Raw genomic sequence first — 26,125 nt, forward strand, 5'->3', positions numbered from 1 at the left:
TAAAAACTCACTGTATGCATGTACTATGCACCCCCCTCTACACCTCTGTGTTGTTTTGGAACAAAGAGTGTACTATACTCAAGAAAATATGGTAGTCCGAGATCTATAGATGTGTTACCCTGTCACATGTGTAATGTGCTGTGTAGGTTGCCGTCAACAGAGACAGTTGGATGGGATGTACTGCTTGGTGCAGAGTGGTTCTTTTTAAAGTCAGCTATCTATCCTGATTGCCACATAAGTATAGGAAATCTGGTGCATCTGGTCATGGGTTAAGAATATCATTGTCTTTATCACCTTACATTATCATCACCAAGAGAGTGATTAAAACCCCTGCTACCCATATTACCATTCTCTGAAACACAGCTAAAAAATACTGAGTCCATTAATCTTCAAATGTGTTGTGAATTTGTATCTTGGGTTGACGTGAACGGACCAGAATTATGAATCATAAAGATAAAGAATGAATGTGTCCAAGTTACAAGAGATGGGGAGCAAGGCTGTAACCCAAAACCTATGTTTCTGAACCTGAGGATCCTAACCTAAGACATGTCACACAAGGCTAAGCTGGTATTTTACACCTTCAATTCAAGGTAGGATATGGAGTAGTGGATTGATGTAAGAGCTACATAGTTGGAATGTTGTCAGTATGTCTACACCCAACTGACAGAGATATCCTGACATTTCATCTCAACATCCTCCTATCTACAATAGAGCTCCATGTATCCTGATCCTCTACCTGGATGGGCTGAATACCCTAGTCTAGCCCTCCCACTGATAGCCAGTGAACATCATAATGATATCCTTGTGTACAAACAGCACCATCAAGGTCCTGACCTAAGTAAGCCTTCCAGAAGCAAGCATCAACTCAATGTTTGGGCACCATTTGTGTCAGCAAGCCGTAGGACTTAAACCAAAGATAATAGTCCCTGATTTAACATACCCTAGAAAATGATGACTGAACACTGGTCACAGAATAGAGATCATCCTCGACAATGCAGGGTATTATGTCTCTGTACTGTCAGATAAATACCCTGGACCCATTCACTACCATTATAGCTTTGTTTTGATTTGAATGTCATAAAAATAGGCATCCAAACACATTAGACTTGGAGAATGATGGTCTGTGTTTGTGGAGACTTGGGTGACTGATCTAAGGTGTAAGAGGAAGCAGAATATATTAGGGTTATGGGAGGGTTTCTTAGCTTCAATACAAGCATGGATATTTTGACATGAATTTAATGCCTTATAAACATATGTTAGCACATGATTTCTCTCATGTCTGCAATAAGATTTGATGGCTATTTTTATCCTGGGTACTTCTCATAATAGAATGTGGATGAAAATCACTGGATAGTTGAGGAACAGGTGCATCACTTCAGTCGTTGCTCCCTCATTGAAATGACATGCTGTGATGTAACTGGAATCCTGTTGAACGAGGTGTTAAACCCAACTCACTCACTCTCTCTCAATAACATATGAAAGGTGGTTAATATTACCAGTTCTTCAAATCTGAGAGAATGATGTGATAATAACATTATGTCAGTTACAAAACGGAGACACTCGTAATAATTTGATCATGACAATATGCAGAGTTCCAGATAACTTTTTGAGCAATTGAGTTTTTACCCTGGGGTTTCTATCTCAATTGGGTTTCTACATTTTTCATTGGGTAACCAATATTTTTTTACTCATGTTTGCATCACTCGATTGGGTTTTTCGCCAAGTTAGTGAACATTTTAAGATTTTAAAAAATGTTTTAGATGTATATAACTGATCTAAATATATAGGCTTGACTCGGAAAGTAAATTAGCTCGTAATTGTGTTTCGGAAATTAGCTCCTTTGTACGCAAGCTGAAAAAGCTTTATTTGGTGTTTATTTGGTTGAGTTTTTCACTTAATGCATGCGTTTCTGTATGCAAGTCAATTGAAAGTAATTGGGTTTTGAATATTTTTGGGGGGTATTTTACGCACGTAAGCTCTGAATATGTCAATGACAATTCTGAGACACTCGTAATCATGTGATCTTGACAATATGTCAATGACAAATCTGACAAGACCATATTGGAGAATGTTAAAAGTCCTTGAGTTGACACTGATTATGAATGTACACCATAACGTGACACCTCCCATGCCACATAAACCAAAACAAACTAACTATGTCAGAAGGTTAGCAAGTTTGAAACAATATTAGTCTCGATGACAAATTCTCAGTGTTATCAGGAGATGGCCTTCAGCCAGTGATAAAGTACTGGAGTTAGTAAGCACTGAAATCATTCTGTGCAAGTAGTCTTTGGATCATGTGGATTGCAGAAGTTTTAAGATGTGGTTAGTACCGATAATAAACTGGAGGTGACCGCCTGGATGATGACTGGCCCAAACTTGTCCTTCCTCATCAGCGTTAGGATCCGAGTGTCCCTGTACCTCACAGCCATTTGATGTTGACATTGTGTGTTTGGGCTGTTACGATTCACTCGCGTATTCGGTGAATCGAACCGTATCCATTCATGAATTGAATTCATTATTTGTGTCCACTAGAATCAAATTTTTATGAATATGCAACCATGTGCATTTACATAAAAATACCCATAAGAACATATTGTATGCATAGATTTCTTCAAAAGACAACACTCATACTATTTAGTTTGACAGTATTGTGGTCACTGGTCATTGTCGCATTTGAGCAGATACTAGTACCTGGATAAGTGCAATATATAAATGTACAATATATTAATAATTAACAAACCATGTCAAATAACTTATGTTGTTATTACTTCACTGAATATAACAAATAATAAATCAGCTGCTGACTTGTTATTGTATTGGTGAATTAATAATCGTATTCGTTACCCTATTTTGTGATACGAATCATATTCGCCTCATAGTGTACTTGTTGCAGCCCTTTTATGTGTCCATACAAACCTTGGACTCATTATCCAATTCTTTTAAGTTTGTATTTTTAGAAACATGGAGAATGTGTAGACATGTAAACAAACACAAAGGGTCCCTCTAGGATTTTGGGTTAGAATTGGTCCCTTCAACCTGAGCTGGTTGAAAGAGGCAACTAATTGTACAGGGTGGACAGATTCGGTGGCCTTGTCAACGTCACTGTATCCTGACCGAGTTGCAGTGTTGCTCATTTGAATATTGGTCACCAGATTATTTGGTCCAGACTTCACTACTAACAAGCCTGCTTAATGTAGCTGTAATGATGCTGAGTTTGATGTTGAGCAATATAGACATATTCAAAATGTTAAGAATACCCATTATGTTTATCAGACCGAATGTTTAATATCTTACCATATTCGCCGTATTAGCGCCCTGCTTTACTAAGCCTTCATGACAAATCTAGATGTAATTTTTATAATATCTTGTATAAGACTGAATATTTACACAATGTGTATGACACATTTGTTTCAGAAAACAGCAACTCATAAGGAGTGTGCAATTGCCTAGTAACTATCATTGAAAAAGTTTTAGATTCACTGATGTTTGAACTTCGAGTTTGTTCACTACCGTTTTATTGCTGAAATCAAATTTAACTTCTTGTGTACGGTTTTAGTAAGCAATTTTCTTGGTGCCCAGGACACTTATGTTGGGAAATACGGTATGCCCCATTGTTTATTTATTTGGGTTTGCACACTGGTAAACATAAATATTATGGTATGATATGGTTGGTATGTATTTACATCTATGAACATTTAAAACAATATTTAGATCTAATTCCAGTCATTTATTCAGCAAATTAAAATATTTGCAAGGCTGGCGACTGTCTACACATGTTATTAAATATTGTTGAATGTAGAAATATTCTAATTCGATAGAGTATATTTTAACAATAACAGTGTGCTCTCTTGATCTTCAATGATGCACACTCTCACTTACTAAAACATATAAGGCCAGTTAAATATGACACAGGTCTATTGGTCAGGAGGCAAAATTAGGTAGAATAATGAGATTGATTCCACGAGGTCAATTCCTTAAAACAAGCACTTGGAAAAAGGTTTCTGCAAAAAAATACAAATGAAGCAATTTTTTTATGCATGTGCATTTTTCTTTTCACTTTTGCAATATTTAGGGTTGATTTTTGTTATAAAATGAGAATATGTCAAAAATAGGTGTCTCAACTTGTGTTCAATCGCCTGCACGTCCATAGAAATAGCATCTGCTTCTCTTTCGAACTGTCAAAGAAAACAAGATTGTACCACAAAGGTTGGTTGGTTTGTTGTTTAACGCCGCACTCAGCACTCCAGCTATATGACGGCGGTCTGAAAATAATCGAATCTGGACAAGACAATCCAGTGATTGATATCATGAGCATCGATCCACGCAATTGGGATCGATGACATGCATCAACCAAGTCAGCGAGCCTGACCACCCGATCCCGTTAGTCGCCTTTTACGACAAGCATAGTCGCCTTTTACGGCAAGCAATTGGGTTGCTGAAGACCTATTCTACCCCGGAATCTTCACGGGTCTGTACCACAAAGGAAAGAATTGGACAGGTGTATCAAATCATCCATTATACAACTGTATCAAAGAAGCACAAGACCTTAAAACACTGCCAGGTTATTGAATTGGCCTTCCACTGCAGTTTATCATAAAGGTTCATTGTCTGTGTGAAAATGGTTCGATAAAAAGCATGAGAAAAGATTGAGATTCAACTCAACTTTCTGATTAGTGAAAGTAAACAGACAAAGATATTTGACAGGCATTGCTGAGTTTTAATCCACATCAGATCAGAACTGTGTCTAAGGAAAAACCTTGAGAGGAAATTGTCTGAGTATTGTTATCAGCAGGTTATCAGAGAAAGAATACAAATCCTGACAGGCAAAAGATGTTGGTGTGGTTCAAGGCAGGCACGTATTGCAAGAAAAAATAGTCAGTGATGAAAGTAAATTGTGAATGTTTCTATGTTTAGAAAAAGTGCGAAGAATGGACGCTCCAGTGTTTCCGTACAGCACCAAGTTGTGCCGGAGCAGAAATAAAAATGGTTAATTGTAGGGGTGTGCATTCTTACCGGTATAACAGAAGATTGCAATACGGATGTCAGCAATACAACCCTTGTGTATCAATATTTTCCAATACAGTCACTGAAGAATGAATATATTATATATATATTATATCTATCATCTTGGGACATTTGGACCAACAGAGTTCCTTGACATTAACATTCCATATTGATGAAATAATAATATTAGGTAGACTCATTTATCCATACTGTCAAAACCCATCTTGCAATCTGATGTCTGGATTATTGAGTGAAGCAGTACCATTTGAACAGTACAAATAGGTATTATTTGGGCCCAAAACATATTTACATATACATCGCAATACAGGTCTCCGAATTGCGATATATATTGCAATATGACTTATGGGCCAACACGCCAACCTTACTTAACAGTATGTGGATAGAGGCTGAAAGGACAATATTTGATCAGTTATTGCATGCCATTGCCTGGATGGACAGTGCTTCTTCTTGAAAACACCTTTACACATCATTCATGGAAGGACTGTACTGGTCTCTCAATACATAGATCATGTATGTAAGGTATGTGGTGGCCAGCCTAACGTCTGGAATTGAATATAACTGATATGTTTGGCATCTGTTGAGAACAGAGCATCATCAGACAGTAGCTCATAGACTGAAGTTGGTTGAGGATTCGGAGTCTGCTGAGCTATCAGACAGGTGTGGAGTATCTGTGTCACAACATCTCAAACAATTACTATTTCATCCCACAGACAATCAGACGTTAGGGGTGAAACGATATATTGGTGCACTGCTGCATCATGAGTTTAAATGTGACGATATGATACATGTTTTTCTGCATCAATACAAGACAACACTACCTAAAATATATTACACATATTGCTTCACGCGAAAATTTTCAGTGAAGTAAATCTCTTCTCATTCAACTTTGATTGGAAAACAACCTGTTTTGTGTTGAAAGCCGTGAACAGACTGACGAATATGTGCGCCTTACACAATTTACATACTTTTTTACACACCTAAGATGCTTTTCATGTGAATGCAAAGTAAATTTATATATACGCACGTATGTATAATTACACATATGTAGGTGAGGTGAAATTGGGTTTAACGTCGCGTCCATTATTATGATTATTGCACTTATATAGCGACGTGCATGCACATGTGTGTGTGTGGCTGCTTGTACTAGTCCGGACTGATGCCGATTTATAGTGCTAGCTCACTGAGATACCATGCCGCAGTTAAACATGAATACCCCAGTCCTTGTTTTAGCCCCTTAATGCCGAGTGCCAGACAGGTTAACAACAAGTACCATCTTTTAACGTCTTTTGGTATGACACGGCCGGGGATCGAATCCTGGACCTTCCGCTCTCCGGGAGGACGCTCTACCACAATACCATGGCGGTCTTCCACATGTAAGGGTTACTGTGTAAAGTTACTTACGTCAGTAAGTGTTGTGCATGTGAATGGGGTATTACTCTCAATAATAACCTCTATATATGCGAGAATAGTGAATAATACACATTACTATTGTCACATAATGAGCAAGTGTCACAAAAGGCGAATGGACTAATCTCGCATCTGTGTTGAGAAATATGACTTACACTATATAGATTTCTAATTAATCAGTATGATGATGAATCTAGAAAAGACACAGGTGTGTGAAATCATGGAAGCTGGTTGGAAACACCATATACCATTTCCACTGCTTCACACTGACAATTATGGGCCTGGCAGGATTTGACAAATCCTAACCAAAACAAGGAAGTGAGAAAGTGTTTGATTGATAATACTTGGGATGTTTCCACTTTTTTCCAAGCCATGTGTTTTGGGTCAAAATTAATATTTTGCTGTTTAATAATTTGGTTGTCGGAGAACCGAATCTTATTTTCTTGTTTGTCCAGGAATTTCTTGTAACTATTAACTGGCTATCAGCAATAGAAACTAACAGGTTTAGTCCACTGGTCCTTATAATGATAACATATAGCAAAACCCTCAAAAATGGCAAATTTCTACTAGTCCTTAGGATACCTTAACTATTGGGCAGTTTGGCAAGGACTGCAGAACTAGTGCCAGTTTCTAACACTGGGCCATTTGTCCAGTGGATAAGCCCTGTGTACCCCTGCCTGGGTCACAGTAACCCTTCATATGAATCAAGCCGCTTCCAGAAAGGGTCCTGTTTTCACAGGTATACAGCTGAACATGATATAAGTGTATATGAATTATTGCCGAGGACACATATATAAGCGATTGCATTATTCAGATTCTTAAACAAGATTGCATGTAGTTGGTGTGACTGATGTGCAGGCAATATACATGTTGCATTTTACCTGCACTGATGTGTATGAATGCTGGATGTGACACACAGAAGGTGAGCCAGTGTGGAATCACTGGCAATTCACTGATGACAAGTGTCCTCGCTCTCCATGTCACTAGTGTATTGGGTAGAGGGACAAGTCAGTCCTGATAACACCACTATAATGACCTACATCCAACCATCCTGCTTATGTTAGGGAGTGTGTATATCCAGTGTGTATATCTAGTGTGTATATCCAGTGTGTTCTGTATTTGTGGACGTGACCTTGGGGTCAATATCACTCTGATATGCCTAACATAGCTGTGGTGACAGGGCTGTGGTTTTTATCTTGAGTGCAGTACATTCAGGTGTCTCCGTCAGTCATAACTGTATCAACTCCTGCCATGAACACAACTAAGCACTGTTTACTTCTAACACAAGGTAACCTTTGTTTTTTGTGTGTGGCTTATTGTAAAGATTATGTTAACTTAATGTATTTGTGTGATCAGTTCTCAAGGTTAAAATACTGCGTTGTGATGGTATATTGTGTGTCCAATATTTAGGGTAGTGTACTCAGGTTATATAATCTCTAGTCTAAATAATAAGGATATTATCTCTAAATAATAAGGATATCCCTTACATGTAATAGAGTCTCAGAATGACGTGGACGCTAATCTGGGCCAGGTGACACATCACCTGTGGACATGATTGGCCAGGTATTAGCATAATTCCAGAGGTTTATGTATGCCTGCTTATAGGACAATATTTGGACCCAGGATTTGCAAAAAAATTCAGTCAACATTCTCAAACTGGATTTAATATTTGTTTTATAATAGCTTTGCAGAGGAGTCTTATCTTTCACAGGATTTTGATTTAAACATATTTTATTCAGATTGAAATGGATTGGGAACAAGTTATCCAACTTAGGACTCCCTCTCCATGACCAACAGGACCAATATAGAGGAAGTGGCTTAGTGGTTTGAACTTTATTGCATTGAATCCAATCTTAAATTCAATGTTAAGAAAAAAACTCTGAACATAGAAAATAAGAACTTTGAAAAAAATCCCAGTTTTGAACAAAATAACAATTTTCCCATTTTGTGTGCCAACTGCCAAGATCTTAGAATGGAATGGAATGGAATCCTAGGTATATTTCTTTAATCAGAAACAGGGGCCCAATTTGGAGGGCCATTTTTTTAGGGTCCACTGGCCGTGATATACACTGATGTAACTAGTCCTAATAAAATATTGCTGCATCACTTTGAGCTGAGGGAGACTGTTCTTTCTTGGGAAGCAGGTAAAGCACCCTGACGTACATGTCCACTTAATAGTGTTTTGCTCTGTTCAGTGATCTTGAATTGGTCATTTGCACTGAATTCTCTTACATCTCCAAAATACTAAATATTATCTTTAATTTCTCCAATCTTCATTGATAAGCCTTTGAGAGACGTTGATGTCATATTGTCTATTAGATATTTCACTGAGAGCTGTGCATGCTCCCGAGTTTTCTGAGCTTGTGTTCAAACCACTGTGGGTGATGTGCATGTATCAGGTAATCCCCATAGGGAATCTTGTATCAGTGAAGCTGCCCTATTGACTGGGAATCATTCATCTCATTTTCATTTATGACTACAAAACAATATTTCTACTCCGATGATGCCTTCAGTCAATAGTTTTCAAGGTATTTTCCAGGAGCTTCAAATACTCTGACAGTGATGTGTTCATCAACATTTTATGGGTGCTTCATTCGGGGCTCACAGTGCTGTGTTTGATACCTGTGTATATATATTATACATAATATGTATCTGTGCTAGGAATGTTTTGTTTCTGGAGATTTCAGTTTTCAAAATATAGAATGAAAGTGAATTCATCCTTTTCCAACACTTATACCAATGAAATATGAAGTATATATCATCCTGTTCACAAAATATTTCATCTACAGATGTAGAGTTCCAAATATACTACTGAATATACAGTTTTTAAAGAATGAACTCAAACTTCAATATAAGATAGAGAAAAGATGTTCTTTGTCTACAAACAGAGGTTTGGAATTTAACAAAGATTGGATGATGTACCACAACCTTTTTGAATTTTAGGATGTGTATATATAAGCATATATATATATGCTTGTGTACATGCGTATATCATGGTATGCCCATGGGTCAGTGTCAACATTTCCCTATTATTCCACTGTAACCACTGATTTGAGGTTTGAGATCTCTCTTTGAGAATATAATATATGTGTGTGTGTATGAGAGTGCTTGTGGTGTCCCTGTGTGAGAGCGTGTAAATGGTGTCTGTATGAGAAGTGTGAATGGCTGTTGTGTTTTTATGATAAAAAAAAGGGATTCCATCATGTGATACATATATATTATGCAGTAAATCATTTACTATCACTGGTAATATCAATCATCACATTACAAATGATGTGCAAACAGTTAATGTATTAATATGCATTATATCGTGTACAATGTATTCTGACCCCTGAAAAAAACAAATTATTACCAAAAAAAAAAAAATTAAGTATAATATATTAAGTATATGTTGTGTTGATAAAATACTATAGCATTCTGCAAATATGCTATGAAATTTTTAAGCCCTTGGCTTAATTATGGATTTTGCCTATTTATATTGAGTGACATTTTATCCAAATTTAAGCCAGGGGCTTAAAAATGAAAAAGGAGAAAAACTTGATAGGAAGAATGATTACCCTAGGTTTAATGAAACAGTACTCACAATTGAATGAGAGAGCAACACTTAAACATGACAAATGATTTTCTTTTTCAAATTGAAAATTATGAATCAAGAACACCTTGCAGTGACACCTGTCCAAAAAATAACAACAAACCAATATCTCAGTTATGCATGTCTGTCATATGCGTTTAGATTGTCACATTGATTGTTCAAAATATCCCCTATGTTAGGGGTCCAATGTGCTTAGAAAATGATGACAGCACTAAGGTGCAACATTGATGTAAGTTGGCCTTATAGAAGCATGAAGTTTATACGATATACAGCTTTTCCATTGGACGAGAGGTCGGTCACATGACTGCGAAATTGACGTTCATAAGTGTATGAACGACACAATTTGACGTTCATACGTTTTTCACGAGACCGTGTTCTTGAAATGACGTAAACACTGACGGACTACTTCCACATTCCTGGGGAAACCCCTGGGAATTCCCTAGCACAAAAACATACATAAGCATTCTTTCTGATCATTTAGAACCTTTATTCTTGGTCTCAGCGTTTCAGTATACATTGAGAAATGTCAGAGAGCGTGACTGCATGATTGTTCACGAATATCCTCGCTACGGCCTATCCTAATGAACAAACGAAGAAATGCACATCTAAACTATCGTAGTATCGACTCAATTCGTGTCTAGGCTGACACTGACCGTCTCCAGCAATCTATGAATTTACCTTAGTGTCTGTTTGACGCATCTTTATTCACCTTTAAATGATCGGCCAGTTGATAAATGATGAGTAACACATGTAACCGCCACAGGTTCATTAACAACTTCGGAAATCTCTCCCGTCACGTTTATCGTGTCGGCCAATTTGACGTCTTGTACTTGATGTAAATGTATTACGATGCGCTGTCATTGTGACTGACTTACTGAGGTAGTTCTTTACAGAACTTTCTCATCTAATGAGGATATGATTTGAACACATGTGCTGCGTAAGATGTTTCTGAAGTTGTGCATCCATACGCTCATGTCACCCCTCTTTTTGAGGAACTATTTTACTCCGCGATATAGCTGGTTATTGTATGGCTGTCTGTTTAAACATGAAGTCACACGATGTCGTACTAAATAAAATTGTGTTTAGATCTAGGCCTACATCCTTTAAGGTAAGAAATTGTGATAAAAAATTGTAAGAATTGACTTTCACTTTGTGTGAGTTCATTGGAGTATGAAGGTTCATACTCCAATGAACTCACACAAAGTGAAAGTCAATTCTCAATTGAAGAACATCCATTGAGGGAGATCAGAAAAAACCTTTTTATTTTTCCATTTTTAAGCCCATTGGCTAAATAACGGGGCTCAAAAAGTGGGAGTAAATTAAAGGTTTATGTAGAATAGATGGTTGACACCAAATTGAATATTTCTTTTTCTCCCCCAAAATGTCATTTTGTCAAAGGTTGTGATTGCAGTTGCCCATATCTTGTATATGACATATATCGCTGGAATATTGCTGAGTACATCATTAAACAACATACAAACAATGTAATAGACATAAATTCTACCGCTCTCTATGTACATAATAATAATGTATACTTATGTTGCACTAGCCTCTATACACTCGGTGCCTTCTCAAGGTGCATTATTACCCCAGTCCATGGATCAGTGTGCACTCAGTTTTCATTCTCAGCTGCATGGGGAGTATACAACTCAAGCTACCTTGTTAGGTGCTGGAAGGGTAACAGTGACATTACCATCTCATCCTACCGGGTACCCATTTTCTCTGTAATACCTGTGTGTGTACACAGGTAAGGGCACAGATCTAAAACTGATTAATAGAAAGAATGAATTTGCTATATGCTGAGTGTGGATAACAATGTGAAACCTGAATGCATTATACTCAAACTGGTTAATTTATATGAACTCTTACCGTGGTGTGATAGATCAGGTCTCTCTGTAGATGGTCAATAGTTGGTCTGCTCCAGAGATTGCAGGCAGCCATGGAAGACTGTAGCAGCACTTGAATTATGATAGATCAGGTCTCTCTGTTGATGGTCAATAGTTGGTTTGCTCCAGAGATTGCAGGCAGCCATGGAAGACTGTAGCAGCACTGGAAATAAGATAGATCAGGTCTCTCTGTAGATGGTCAACAGTTGGTCTGCTTCAGATGTCACTTTGCAGGCAGCCATGGAAGACTGTAGCAGCACTGGAAATATGATAGATTGGGTCTCTGTAGATGATCAATAGTTGGTCTGCTCCAGAGATTGCAGGCAGCCATGGAAGACTGTAGCAGCACTGGAAATATGATAGATCAGGTCTCTCTGTAGATGGTCAATAGTTGGTCTGCTCCAGATGTCACCTTGCAGGCAGCCATGGAAGACTGTAGCAGCACTGGAAATATGATAGATCAGGTCTCTCTGTAGATGGTCAATAGTTGGTCTGCTCCAGATGTCACTTTGCAGGCAGCCATGGAACACTGTAGCAGGACTGTGCAGTGATAGAAACCAACAGTTATAGTCCACTGTTCCTTATAATGATAACATAGCAAAACCCTTAAAAAGATCAAATTTCTACTAGTCCTTATGATACCTAATAACTAGTCGGCAGTTTGGCAAAGATCATAGAACTAGTGCCTTTGTGAATATGTGAAAATATGACAAGTCATAGACACTGGTTGGTCACTGCTTCAGATAGCACTTCAGACTGTGGAAATAACAAACAACTAATTGCTTCAAAAAAAAAACAGGCCTTTAAAAGTCATAGCCACAGGTAACATGCTCTCTGTCATGTTCCGCTGTCATGTATTTTTCCTGTGGACTGTCAGCTGCATTGTTGTGAAGCTGGGATGTTCATTTGGAATTCTAATGCTCTTAGCTGAAATAGGGCATGTGAATATTGCCTGTCATGGCCACTTTGTTCATCCAACCATCCACTTTGGCCCTATTTGTGTGTGTGTTCAGCTGGTCCAGTGATTTATAATGCAGACAATTTACAATCTTACAATCTTCTCAATCTAACTGGTTTGAAAATGATGGTTCAGATCTGATAAGGATCTTATGTTTTAATAGGGCAGGGCTATATAGTTATACCAAGGAATGGGTATATAGTTATACCAAGGAATTCCGTCCGTCCATCCATCCATCCGAGAACATTTCTTTGCGTGAACTAATTACTTGAAAACTTATAACTACATTGATTCTTTTCAAACTTGTTGAACACATTTTATACCTTTTCATACCTTAAGGAGAAGTGCAGTGCGAAGTGCGAAGCTTGATTTCAATATTTGGATTTTCTGAAAAAATATAGCTTTATAAATTTTCTTAAATAGAAATGTTTACTTAAACATTTGTGTGACCTATAACTTGAAAACTATGCATGGATTCTTTTCAAACTCAGGGAACAAGTACTATACTCATGGAAGAGGTGCAGAGTTTGATTATGATATGTGTATTTTCTGGAAAAAAAATATTTTTTTCATGTTTTGAACTTGAATATTCTTTTTGCTTCAACATTTGTGCGACCTATAAAAACTACTTCATGGATTCTTTTCAAATTGGGGGGTACAGTTTCTATACCAATAGGGGAGGTGCAGTGCAAAGTTTGATTTCAATAAGTGGTGTACTTGTATCACCCTTGCGAGCTACAGGTTGGATTTCCCTGAACCTCTTCCATTCAAGAAATGATGTGACATCAGATTTGAAGGTGTTTATTCTGTAGAAGGTGGCTCTCATAAAGAGTAAAAGGCAGTAAGAAATATAAACACAAATTATTACTTAACCTGGTTGCTGGCACATAGTATACTGTTTTTAACAAAATGCGTCATCATTTTAGGATAATTACGGTAGTTTGCTTTACAACAATAATAACTTTTTGTCCAAAATGCATTTTAACAGATTTTAATGACACATTACAATGATAATTACATAAGAAGTATCCTTTTACATGTTACTTTTATCTGAGAATAGATTTTTAGGGAAATCTACCATATAGATTGAATGAGACTGTATATTCAAAAGACACAAGAAAATTTAGTCATAGTGCATGGCTTGTCAAAGCGAATTCATGATAAATTATCCTACAACAGGCCAATTCCAAACAAACAATTCTAACCACACTATAGAGTAAATACTGCCAATACTCAAACTGTGGTGTGTCATATGTGGTCAAAGCCTAATTTTCCTTATTGCGAAAGCAAATGGCATGGTTTGTCTAGCTCATCATTACACAGCGAAAACTTTGACTCATGGACAGAAGAGCTTTGACAGCCAGGGAGCATACATTGTGGAAAACTGTTACGCTGTAACAGCACCAGTGAATTTTCTGAAAAACATTGCTTTTTTGATGTTTTGAACTTACAAATATGTCGGAGTCTTATAAGTTCAGGGGTTTAAGTGAGTCCTGCTCACTTTTTGTCTTGTTTTTTTGTTTGTTATTTCTTAAATTTCCTTTTGCACACTGATGGCAAAATGTTTTATTTTTACATTCAATTTCTTAAAGTTGTTTTTCTACTCTGCAATGTATTTTGTAAATCTTGATATTAACGCAAGTGTGAATTAAATGCGAAAAATGCGAGTGGTCTTTGCTCGCATTATTAAACATCGCATTTATATTAACAATAAGACATTTTGGATAGCAGAAATACCAACTTAGACATACGCTATTCTATTCTATTCTATACTTGGAGATTTAACATGCGCTTTACGCATGTAATAAATAACACTATAGTGATGTCGCACACGGGGTTGCACTTATACTATTGGGGAAAAAAAGCGTAATGAATAAATAAAGAAGTGCAACCCAAAAAAATATAAACTTTACAGACCTTATCTAAAAAAGCTAAGGGGGAGGTGATTTGGCTGGGTGGGAGTGGGGGATTAAAGAATATACATACAATAATATGGAAAAAAATGGGCATGGGTTGGAGGAGGGGGGGAGTCACAGTTTTGGCTCGGGGCCAGCGGTTGCATTCTTTTGGAGACGCATTAATTTCACGTTTTACATTATTTAGTTGAAAGTTACACACCTTTTGTCTCGTCATTTAACCTCCACAAGCTCCATACAGGGATGTCTTGTCATTTGATATGCACAGTATGTGTGACATCCTTGGCTTAAGTATACCCAGATTCTCCCCAAGCTCCTTTCAGCATGTTCAGGTATGTCTTGTCATTTGACATGCCCCTGTCAGTGTGACATTATTGGTCTATGTGTACTCAGCTCCTCCCCAAGCAGGGGCACGGGTGGCCCAGTCGTCTAAGGTGCCGAGATTCGCTGTGTAGAGTTGCGTCCCCTAGGTTTGTCAGCACCATACCCGTGCTCGTTGGTTTTACCTAAGTGGTAAACATCTGAGACCTGCATCACTAAGATTCTTTGTAGTTTACTGCATTCTGTCAAGCTAATGGTCTGTAAATGCATGTTCTTGTAATCGATTCTCAGTTAAATTAACTGTAAGCTGACAGCCATATTGGGGTTTCCCTGCTGTTTAATGTCCGACAGTTCACACAGGGGAGGTAATACTGTCACTCTTCAGTGTACAGCAGGAGACTGCAGTGAACACACTCTCCAGTGTACAGCAGGAGACTGCAGTGAACACACTCTTCAGTGTACAGCAGGAGACTGCAGTGAACACACTCTCCAGTGTACAGCAGGAGACTGCAGTGAACACACTCTTCAGTGTACAGCAGGAGACTGCAGTGAACACTCTTCAGTGTACAGCAGGAGACTGCAGTGAACACTCTTCAGTGTACAGCAGGAGACTGCAGTGAACACTCTTCAGTGTACAGCAGGAGACTGCAGTGAACACACTCTTCAGTGTACAGCAGAAGACTACAGTGAACACTCTTCAGTGTACAGCAGGAGACTGCAGTGAACACACTCTTCAGTGCAGTGAGTGAGTGAGTCGGGCTAGAGCGCTTACCCCTCTGCCATTGAAGCTGTAGGTGAACTATTTATACTCAATACACTGATCTGCCTATTGAGATCCGGGTTGAGATCCGGGTTAGAAAGGTCTTTAGCAACCAATGCTTGCCAGAAAAGGCAACTGTGCTTGTTGTAATAGGCGACTAATGTAATCGGGTAGTCAGGCTTACTGACTTGGTTGATACATGTCGTCGTATCTCAATTGCGTGGATCGATGCTCATGATGTAAATCACTGGATTGTCAGGTCCAGACGCGATTATTTACTGACTGCCGTCGCGGGAATATTGGTGAGAGCGGCATTAAACAATAAACAAACAAACATTATACTGGTAATAATACTGTACAAACAGATAACCTCAGATATTTGTCTCGATATATTGCAGCTCATAGGACACTCGGTTGAAATTCTGGATTTATGCCATGACTGATAACAATGAAATATAAACACTCAGATAGTGGGTTGTATTTTGTATTGAACTCTGTGATAGCATTATCTATTATTGTTATGCTGGAAAACATTTTCAGAGCAACTAGCAAACCACATTCTTTGGCCAGAGTAGCTGCCTTGTATGGTGCTTTTTGCTTGAGAGTGTGTGCTAGACTTCTCACTGCAGCAGTGGAATTCCCTTTTTGCCCAGATAATGTCTTAACCACAGCTGTTATATGCAAGGAAAGTTGTTCATAAGAGGGGGAATTGTTTTGTTTCTTTACAGATACACCTGGCTGGTCGCCACATAGGGTGCTTTTCTCTATGGACAAATCCATAATATGTCCCTTTCATACCGGCAAGCCCACTTTATTGCTGCTTCAGTGAAGGCGTGGGTGATAATGTATATTCCATTACCTAGCAGCAACCTGCCCCCCCTTGTAAAGTGAATGGACTGCCCTGACATTCAGTTGGCCTTGTACTGCAACAGCAAGGTCAGTGCGGTACATGTTTACAGCAGTCAGCTGAGTGGTGACTAGTTTAGTGAAGTACTTGCTTATCACTAGCTGTTACCTAGGGACAGTAGTGTTGGAGGACATCCCTCAGTGAACCTGCCCCTAGCTCAGCTGTTGCTGTCAGCATGTTGAAGTAGAAGCACAATGAGCAAAGCGTGGTGTGCTGACCCAGGTCGCTGGGGCACAGGTGAGCTAAGTTGCCGTACTCTTGCATCAGTAGTGGAAGGTCCTGTATAAAACTGCTTTGTCATTGTCGAGAAATGCCATCTGCCCTCTATGCTGAAAACTTCATTTCTCTTCACATGCCTAGTCACCTGTCTATGCCACATGCCATCACATGTGCACTTGGGACGAAGTTAGTCTTTCAGCTCAAGTTACCCTGTTCGAAGGGTGTTCATTAGGCAGCGTTGTTACTAAATCACGTGTAGGCCCAGGCTTACAGTGTTTCTATCTGAGGATCTTCATCACTTTAGATTGTGCCGCTGGTAATAATATTTTACATTGACATGTAACTGCAAAAGGGCATCAGATTCCTCTGCACACATGAACTGCCCTGTTTCTTATACCAATGTATTACTTTGAAATTATCTCTGGTTTGTTTGTGGAGATTGGCTGCTATGAGATTAGTTTGAAAGGTTTAAAGTTCAAATGTGATATATCTCATCCACAAGCTCCCTGCATATCCGAATCAAATAAGCCTATAAACATGCTTACTGGGAAGAGCGGAAATAGAGAGAAGAATATTCACTGGTCTTGCAAAACAGTTTTTTTGCCATCTTGGGCTTCAGACTTGAGAGCGTATCGATGTAAGCTTTGCTATTTCAGTTCGTAGCATGACAGTGATCAGTTTTGAAACATGTTGAGGTGTTCTTCACAGTATCAATACATTTCAGAGCTGTGTTGAATTGTGGAATCTATAGTGTATTGTTACATGTGTTAGTGATGTGAAATACATACCACCATATAACAAACTTGTATATCTCTGTCAACAACTAGGTCTCCTCTAGCACATGAAGTAAGATGAGGCTAGCCTCTGCATGCATGTGCATGTATTTGTGTCAGTGTGTGGTGGTACATGAAGTAAGGTGAGGCTAGCCTCTGCATGCATGTGCATGTATTTGTGTCAGTGTGTGGTGGTACATGAAGTAAGGTGAGGCTAGCCTCTGCATGCATGTGCATGTATTTGTGTCAGTGTGTGGTGGTACATGAAGTAAGGTGAGGCTAGCCTCTGCATGCATGTGCATGTATTTGTGTCAGTGTGTGGTGGTACATGAAGTAAGGTGAGGCTAGCCTCTGCATGCATGTGCATGTATTTGTGTCAGTGTGTGGTGGTACATGAAGTAAGGTGAGGCTAGCCTCTGCATGCATGTGCATGTATTTGTGTCAGTGTGTGGTGGTACATGAAGTCATGTACAGATTCTCAGGGTTCCAGGTTCATTTACCCATGGAACAGTCCCACCATGTCTGAAGGGTATGATAATTCTAAATTCGCATGTCACTGAATCATTATTATTTGAGATAAATAGAAACAAAAAAATATCACAAACCAGTCTGATCTTCGAAAGCTTCAGCCAAATTAGTCTGTCATATATGAAAGGTAAGTAGACTAAATGGGCCTATTATCTATTGTTTGATAAGTCAGAGCTGAGCTAAGTGTGGCTTCCATATGTGTTATTACCCAGTAAGTGACGCTTGGCCAGGTATGCTTCTCAAACCAGCATCCTAATTACAGGTAATAGGCTACTGGACCTACAAGTATTCAAGTTAATGGAACTCCAGGCTCTGGGAGAGTGTTAGTGAAAATATTGAACAGTGTACTGTTGTTGTAGTTTCGTTCTATGGCCATTACTGATGCTGGTCAAGTCATGACTGCTTTAGCAAGTGATTTAAAGGGAAATGACAAATCTCCCTGCTTTTACAATCAGCTGATAATGGCTGGATCAATATACATGGTGAGTCAGATCAATACAAGGTCAGCCAGTCTGTGGCTTAAAGGGGGCTAGACTCAGGATAGTTGGCAGTCCTTGCAAGTCTGATCAAGACACACTATGTATACAAACTCGTAGTTTAGCTTTATCAGTTTAGAAGGTAATGATTAGCATAGTTACACAGCGATAATGCATTTGTTCTATGTTTCTAGCTGCAATATCTATCCCTTGACTATAAATTGGCACAAGGCTGTGGCGAATTATTCCCAGCCTTTGAAATTCATGCTAGTCCACTAGCCCAAGACAACTAAATTGCGGTGAGGACATGTAAAAATCCATAGGTGTAGTCCTCATTGGCTAGCTGCATTTGAGAGCTATAATTCCGAAATAGTTCTCAATGCTTCAATTTTGCTATACAAATTGGAACTGAATAAAACTGACAGAAAATGTAAACCTTTTTGTGTTCTTCAAGCAGGACTAGTTTCAACTTCTGAGGACAAGAGTGATAAGATTTACACTAGTCCTAGACTGGTCATAAGAAAAACAAATTTCTAAGGCTGAACTACCATTGAAATCATATAGCGTGTCTGAGTCAGTTGGGTGTATGACCGCTTTAAACAAGATTTCAGTGGTACCAATGTGTGTTAGCTATATGGGTCAAAGCTACAATCAATTCAGGTTGTACACAGCTTCGGAGAAACCCAAAAGTAATGACGTACAGTTGAAATGGTGGACCAAGGAGTTATATAGTTGTGTAACTGTACATCCCCTGTTTGCTTCCACACCAGCAGATGGTGCTGTCGGCCAATAAAACATCCTTCACATTCTGCCACAACGACACTTCATCAATATGACTGTATAGCTAAATGTGGTCAATACCCACACGGGAGCATGAACTGTTTCAGTTCACCGAGCATCCATATGTTTGTGTTGTATCTTTCAAGTAGTGTTTGGGCTTTGCTCAAATCATGAATCTGTGGTATGGTAGTCTGTTCCTGAATTGTGCAGTGTTCTGTAATACAAACATACTTTCTTAGCGGCAAAGTTTTGCCATCGTTAGTTTCTGTCAGCATGTGGTTAGTTTTACTTCCAGTGCTATTCCTGAAATCTGATGCAACATACAGATGGTGAAATTAAGGTTGTGTTGGACTGACTGGGCTGCTTGGGTTCAATGCCAGGATGTCGGTTCCTTCGGCCCTTTTGTCAAAAGACTAGTGTAGGCCTTCTGTACTGATATTTATTCTGAATGCTGTGAATACTGAAACATAAAAATACAATGGCTATTCAAGTGATTTTAATGAAATAATAAAGGCAAAGTTTTTTCTGTATTTTCCAATGGCAAGCTTGTATCATGATTAATCCCCTAAAATGAGAGTTAACTACCAGAGGTAACGGCTTATAGAAATCATAAACACATTTCAACACTCTGTGTGATTTAATAAAATATGTATGCTTTTCCTCCTTGTGTAACTTTGTTTTCCTCATGTTGAATGTTGTTGGGATATGGCGTTATCTCATTCTGTATTCAGTCATAGGCTGTGTTAGCCACTTGTATGCTCGACAGAATGTCATTCATTTGGGCCACTTCCTCGACAGACTCATTTGTGGGTTAATATATTCAGCACTTCAAGTAGGAGCACAGTGTTGCACCTCTCATACAGACTTATTTCCCTTTGTCATGCCAGGATTTGCTGGTTACCAGGGTTAAACTTCCATGAAGAAAATCAGTCCATGTGTTAAACAGCCTGAAAGTGGGAAAGAGAAAACCAGCATAAGACTAGAATGGATTTAAGAAAAATACATCTAATGGAGAGTAGGTCAAGCCAGTATTTAACTGAAATTGGCCGACCAAAATTCTCAAAAGCCAACTAAGACATATCAAAAAATACTATTTTCTTCCTGGGCTTGTTTGTTTAACCGTGAAATGTCAGATATAAACATTTATCAACAAGTACTACATATGTGTATATGTGAATATAGGCTGTGGACTGACCCACCAAGCCACTGAATTTTTAAAATCAGCCTGCTGCTATTTACTGGTGACTTGCCAAAGGAACAGACTTAGTTTTGGCTGCTTGAGCATCAGAGACTTACACTGTGTAAGACCTCTGCTGGCATTCACTAAACATAACTAACACTATATAATAGCTGTGTTATTGAGCCATTCCGCATTTGTCAGTTGTCTTTTAGGCATTGTCACTGCACATACTTGCATACTTTTCTGTACATGCTTGCATACCTCACTGCATATATTTACTTACCTTGCTGCATGTAATTGCGTACATCACTGCATATACTTGCATTCATCACTGCATATACTTACATAGATCACTGCATATACTGGCATACCTTGTTACATATACTTGCATTCATCGCTGCATATACTTGCATTCATCACTGCATATACTGGCATACCTTGTTACATATACTTGCATTCATCGCTGCATATACTTGCATTCATCAATGCATATACTTACATAGATCACTGCATATACTTGCTTACCTTGCTGCATATACTTGCATACCTTGCTACATATACTTGCATACACCACTGCATATACTTGCATACATCACTGCATATACTTGCATACCTTGCTAAATATATACTTGCATACCTTGCTACATATACTTGCATACATCACTGCATATACTTACATACATCACTGCATATACTTGCATGCCCTGCTGCATATACTTGCATACCTTGCTACATATACTTGCATACACCACTGCATATTCTTGCATACATCACTGCATATACTTGCATACCTTGCTGCATAAACTTGCATACCCCGATGCATATAAGTGCATACCCGGCTGCACATACTTGCATACCCCGCTGCATATACTTGTACCCCCCTCAGCGTATAGGCATAACGAACTTTATGTATGAAGATACTTGGAAAGGTTTGAACCTATACTTTCAATGTTTGCATGTTAGAAGAAAGTTGTTTAAACTACAGTTATGCTTCCAGTGTAAAGTCACCCCTGCAGGTCGTATATTCCGGTTACTTAGCAACAAGTGTGGTCAAGGGTCTGTATGACCTTCCATGCATACCAAGCAGTGAGAAGAATTGCAAGGAGTCAGACATCATTACTTAGGTGCATTTCTCTTGCACTATTTGCATTATCCAATGCTACTATTTTGTGTGTGTTAGATGACAAAGTCCATATTGATATTGGTGGGACAAACAGCATGTTATTCCGTACAGCAATTGTGGAATGTTTTTTCATGTATGTATCAGCCAGCGTGATGAGGTTTTATTTCACTGACAGCTGCAGCAGTAAGCTGATATGGTCATACTGAAAAACAGTACCAGTGTCAAATATATCCTACTTGGGGTTGATGCAGTGATGCTATAATGCATTGACAGCAGGTGAAGTTATGTGTTGGTTTAAACTTCGGTTTGTTTGAAATTAAGGGGGTTCTGAAGCATTTATTCTATAGTATTATTAATCTTGGGACCTCCTAAATTGATAACTTACGACATTTGGGTTACCACAAGGATCCCTTGATGATTATGCTTAATTTCGAACATCGCCTGCTCAGTTTACGGTGAGCAGCCAAATTACATGACAGACAGCCTGCAGTGAATAATACTTTGCACAAAAACACACAAAGTCATTGTGCTTTCTACATATATCTTTGTTGTTATGTTGAAGTTCAGGTCATGTGACTACCCTACATAGGCAATATGCCTACCATGTGACGTTGGGTCGAAACGTTCATGAAAAAATACCCACAGTATCTGTGTTTGAAACATGGTAAAGATAGCAAAACCAAGGCCATTCGGTACACATTGAACTCTGCAGTACTGATAGTTCTGAGAAACCATTGTAGTTTGTCTATTCCAAGTTTCATGATTTGGGATATACCGTATTCGACATGATAAGCGCCCAGGGCGCTCTCAAAATTAGAAATAGGGGGCTCTTATTAGAATATATATTTTTTAGTTCAAAGAGCGTAAATTTCGTGGTTTATGCTGAAATGTTTTTAAACGACAGATATATTTTTCCAGAATTTAATTGCCCATAATTAAGGGTGCATATAACAAACGTATTATGCTCGATTAAATAGCCTTGTGTACATTGATCAATCGGAAGGGGTGCTAATTAGGATTGTTCACTAGCCAGTATATTAGAAAATATCACCCTGGGCGCTTATTAGAGCGGGGCGCTTATTACGTCGAATACGGTAGTAGGTGGCAGTTTATATTTTAAGGATAAAACACTTCTAGGGTTTGGTTGAAACTGTGATCTCTGGAAGGGACCCCCTTGGGTGTTTGATCCAACTTATGAACAGTCTATATGTAAGAAAACTTTGGGATACCTTATAGTGAGACAATACAGTGTGTTGTCTAAAGGGAATTTAATGAAAGCATGCAAGAGAAAGATTATGTGCAGCATGCACACATTTAAAGTCATGTCATGTAAAATTGAACGGAAATTATCACTTGCTCCCATGGCCGAGTGGCAAAACATTGGTTTACAAAATTATCACGATATGAGAGGTTGCAAGTTAGAAACATCGAGTTCAAATTTTATCTGCTACTCAACTCATCAGGTCTTACTAGGAAAAAGTAAAACCCCATACCCGGGATGTGGTCTTACGATAAAAAGTTAAACCTTCCAAGAGGTTATAATGAATATATCTACAATTCAATAGGCAAAAGATGCAGTAGGTTTAGAAGTGAAACTTGCTGTCACAGCTGGTGTTCCTAATCAGATCATTATTATAATAGTGTAGGGTCCACTTAATGTAACAACTGTATATAGCGGTTACTTTACAATAAGAAAACAGTAACCCTGCCTGCATTAAGCCCTGGAGATTTGTTCAGTATCTCAATGTATTGAATGCTCTGTGCAGATTCGGGGGCACGGGTGGCCCAATCGTCTAAGGCGCCGCGATTCGCTGTGCAGAATTGCGTCCCTTAGGCATGCTAGAAACCTATGATTGTGGGTTCGAATCCCGTTTCGCCCCGATTATGTTTCCATGTTTGTCAGCACCATACCCGTGCTCGTGGGTTTCAACGAAGTGGTAAACGTCTGAGACCTGCATCACTTCGGGCTTTCCTCCCACATTAAGCTGACATGCTGTGATATGACTGGAATACTGTTAAAAGCGGCGTTAAACCCAACTCACTCACTCACTCACTCACTGTGCAGATTCAGATCATGACTGGTACTTGCTATACTTGTATTTTATAGTAGTAACCTTCATGTGTACATGGAGTTGCTGATTCTTTTCGTTGATTTTTGTTTCGTTTACTGTGCAATATCATGTGCACAATATCTATCTGCACACTGATTGGTTACTCCATGTGTGCAATCTGCAGTGTGATTGTTAAAATTAGTGCCTTTTAGTTATTTGTAATGGTATCATGGCAGCCACTGTACCAAGCTGTTTGACACTATTGTGTAATGAAGTACTAAAAGCAGCTTTGTATTGCAGCATCCTGCCCCCATGTTGTCCAGGCTCCCACGGTTATTGCCATGGTCGGGCTGCCGGCCAGAGGAAAGACATACATCTCTAAGAAGCTGACACGCTACCTCAACTGGATTGGAGTCAGTACAAAAGGTAAGTGATGTTGTTTGTAACAGGACCTGGGCTGAGGAGCCGTGAGGATCCGGGGTAGAATAGGTCTTCAGCAAACCATGCTTGCCGTAAAAGGCGACTGTGCTTGTTGTAAGAGGCGACTAACAGGATCAGGTGGTCAGACTCGCTGACTTGTTTGATGCATGTCATAGTATCCCAATTGCGTGGATTGATCCTCTTGATGTCAATCACTGGATTGTCTGGTCCAGACTTGATTATTTACAGACCGCCATCATGTAGCTGGAATATTGCTGAGTGGCGCGTTAAACAACAAACAAACAAACAAAACCAGGGTTGAGGTTGGGATGTGGAGTAAATGTGAATGTTAGTTTGGTGAAAGCGCTGTGTGGTTTTTCCCTGTTTTATTAATATTCCAGCAATATAGGTCATCACCAAGAATGGGCTTATGACATTGATTGTGAGGGGGAGGTCTAACCCTGTAATCACTAGGCTTTCCTTAACCTGTCAGGGGTGAAGCTCGCACAGATCCTGTAATCATCCATACTCGCTCATGTTCACTGATGTAGGGAGAGTCAGTTAATGTATCTTGTGGTGGATTGAGAATGTGTGAAAAAAACGGATAATGATTCTAGTACAATAAAACAGACAGATATGATCAGCTGTGAAGTGGGTGGTCATATGAAGCAGTAGACAGTTTCTAGAAAGGCAGGTACATCTCTGGTGCCAAGTGTCTCCCAGAACCAGGGGTTTATTTCGTTCAAGTGGATTTTCAAAGTGAAAGGCACTTGAGACAATCTCTTCCTGTTCATGGAGGAACAGGGTGCACTTGCACCCTTGCAAGTCGGATAACCCCAACCTCTTCCGTTCAAGAATAATAGTACAAGTGACATCAGATTTGAAAGTGTTTGTTCTGTAAATTGAGCTTCTCATAAAGGGTAAAAGACAATATATTGTATTTAACAAAAAACTGTGTCATCATTTTTGGATAGTTATGGTACTCCTACTTTTAGGATCATTATGGTAATTTGTTACAGCCTGTAATGCATTTGAACCGATTTTATAGACGTGCTACAACAATATCAACAAAAGAAGTAGCCTTTTGCGTGTGACCTTTATCCGAGAATGGATTACAAGGGAAATGTTCCAAATTATTTAACCTTATTCAAAGAAAACAGGTACAAATCATGTTTATGTATGGAAATAGTTACTGGAACAGTTATTTAGGACGAAATGCGAAGTTTTATTGTCAAATGCTAGGCTGGCTATCGAACGCCGATTGACATTGCCAGTGGAAGCTGAAAGTAAAACACCTGGAAAAAAACGTGAGATCTTCTACTCCGTGTATAAAACAACCCACCCTCATTCTAGGTACGAAAAACTCGCCTTATACACAGCGATATACGGTAGATTGAATGTGAGTGGTCAAAACCTGATTTTTCCTTATCGCGAGAGTAGACTGTATTATTTGTCTTTCTTGCCATTACACAACAACAAATTTTACTCATGCAGAGGAGAGTTCCCACAGCCAGGGAGCATACATTGTGGCAACTGTTATATATTGTAACAGCACACTGAGTATGTCTCATCCTGATCAGAAGGTCAGTCAGACAATGAGTGAGATTCACTTACCAATCCACTTAATCCTGGGATGCAACTTCAGCCTCCATCCAGCCACAACCAAATAGTTTTTAAGTCTACAAGCCCGAACTTGTATTTTGGCATTACTTTCTGTAGATTTTAACCTTTGTGTATGGACTAGTATAAGCTGATCCTACAAATGTCACTACTCCTGTCATTTTACCTGATGTTAATGGT

The 26,125-nt window shown here is 38.9% G+C and overlaps 1 protein-coding gene across 9 annotated transcripts in view; it reads left to right on the plus strand.

Moving 5' to 3' along the window:
- LOC124117045 (6-phosphofructo-2-kinase/fructose-2,6-bisphosphatase 3-like) overlaps positions 1-26,125 on the plus strand; it is a 101,448-nt gene that overhangs the window by 26,202 nt on the left and 49,121 nt on the right. For 7 of the 9 annotated variants that reach the window (XR_006858218.2, XR_006858219.2, XR_006858221.2 and 4 more), the window contains exon 2: positions 24,206-24,331. Coding sequence is in view for 5 of the 9 variants with exons in the window: in XM_046478733.2 (XP_046334689.1) it covers positions 24,206-24,331 (126 nt within the window). In the remaining 4 variants the exon portion in view is untranslated. Of the gene's footprint in view, positions 1-7,580; positions 7,724-16,792; positions 17,013-24,205; positions 24,332-26,125 lie in introns of those variants that run through there. The other 2 variants (XM_046478736.2, XM_046478735.2) reach the window with 2 other exon arrangements.

The sequence above is a fragment of the Haliotis rufescens genome, unplaced genomic scaffold, assembly GCF_023055435.1.
Source record: "Haliotis rufescens isolate VD_foot unplaced genomic scaffold, xgHalRufe1.0.p SCAF_45, whole genome shotgun sequence".
NCBI classification, from domain to species: Eukaryota; Metazoa; Mollusca; class Gastropoda; order Lepetellida; family Haliotidae; genus Haliotis; species Haliotis rufescens.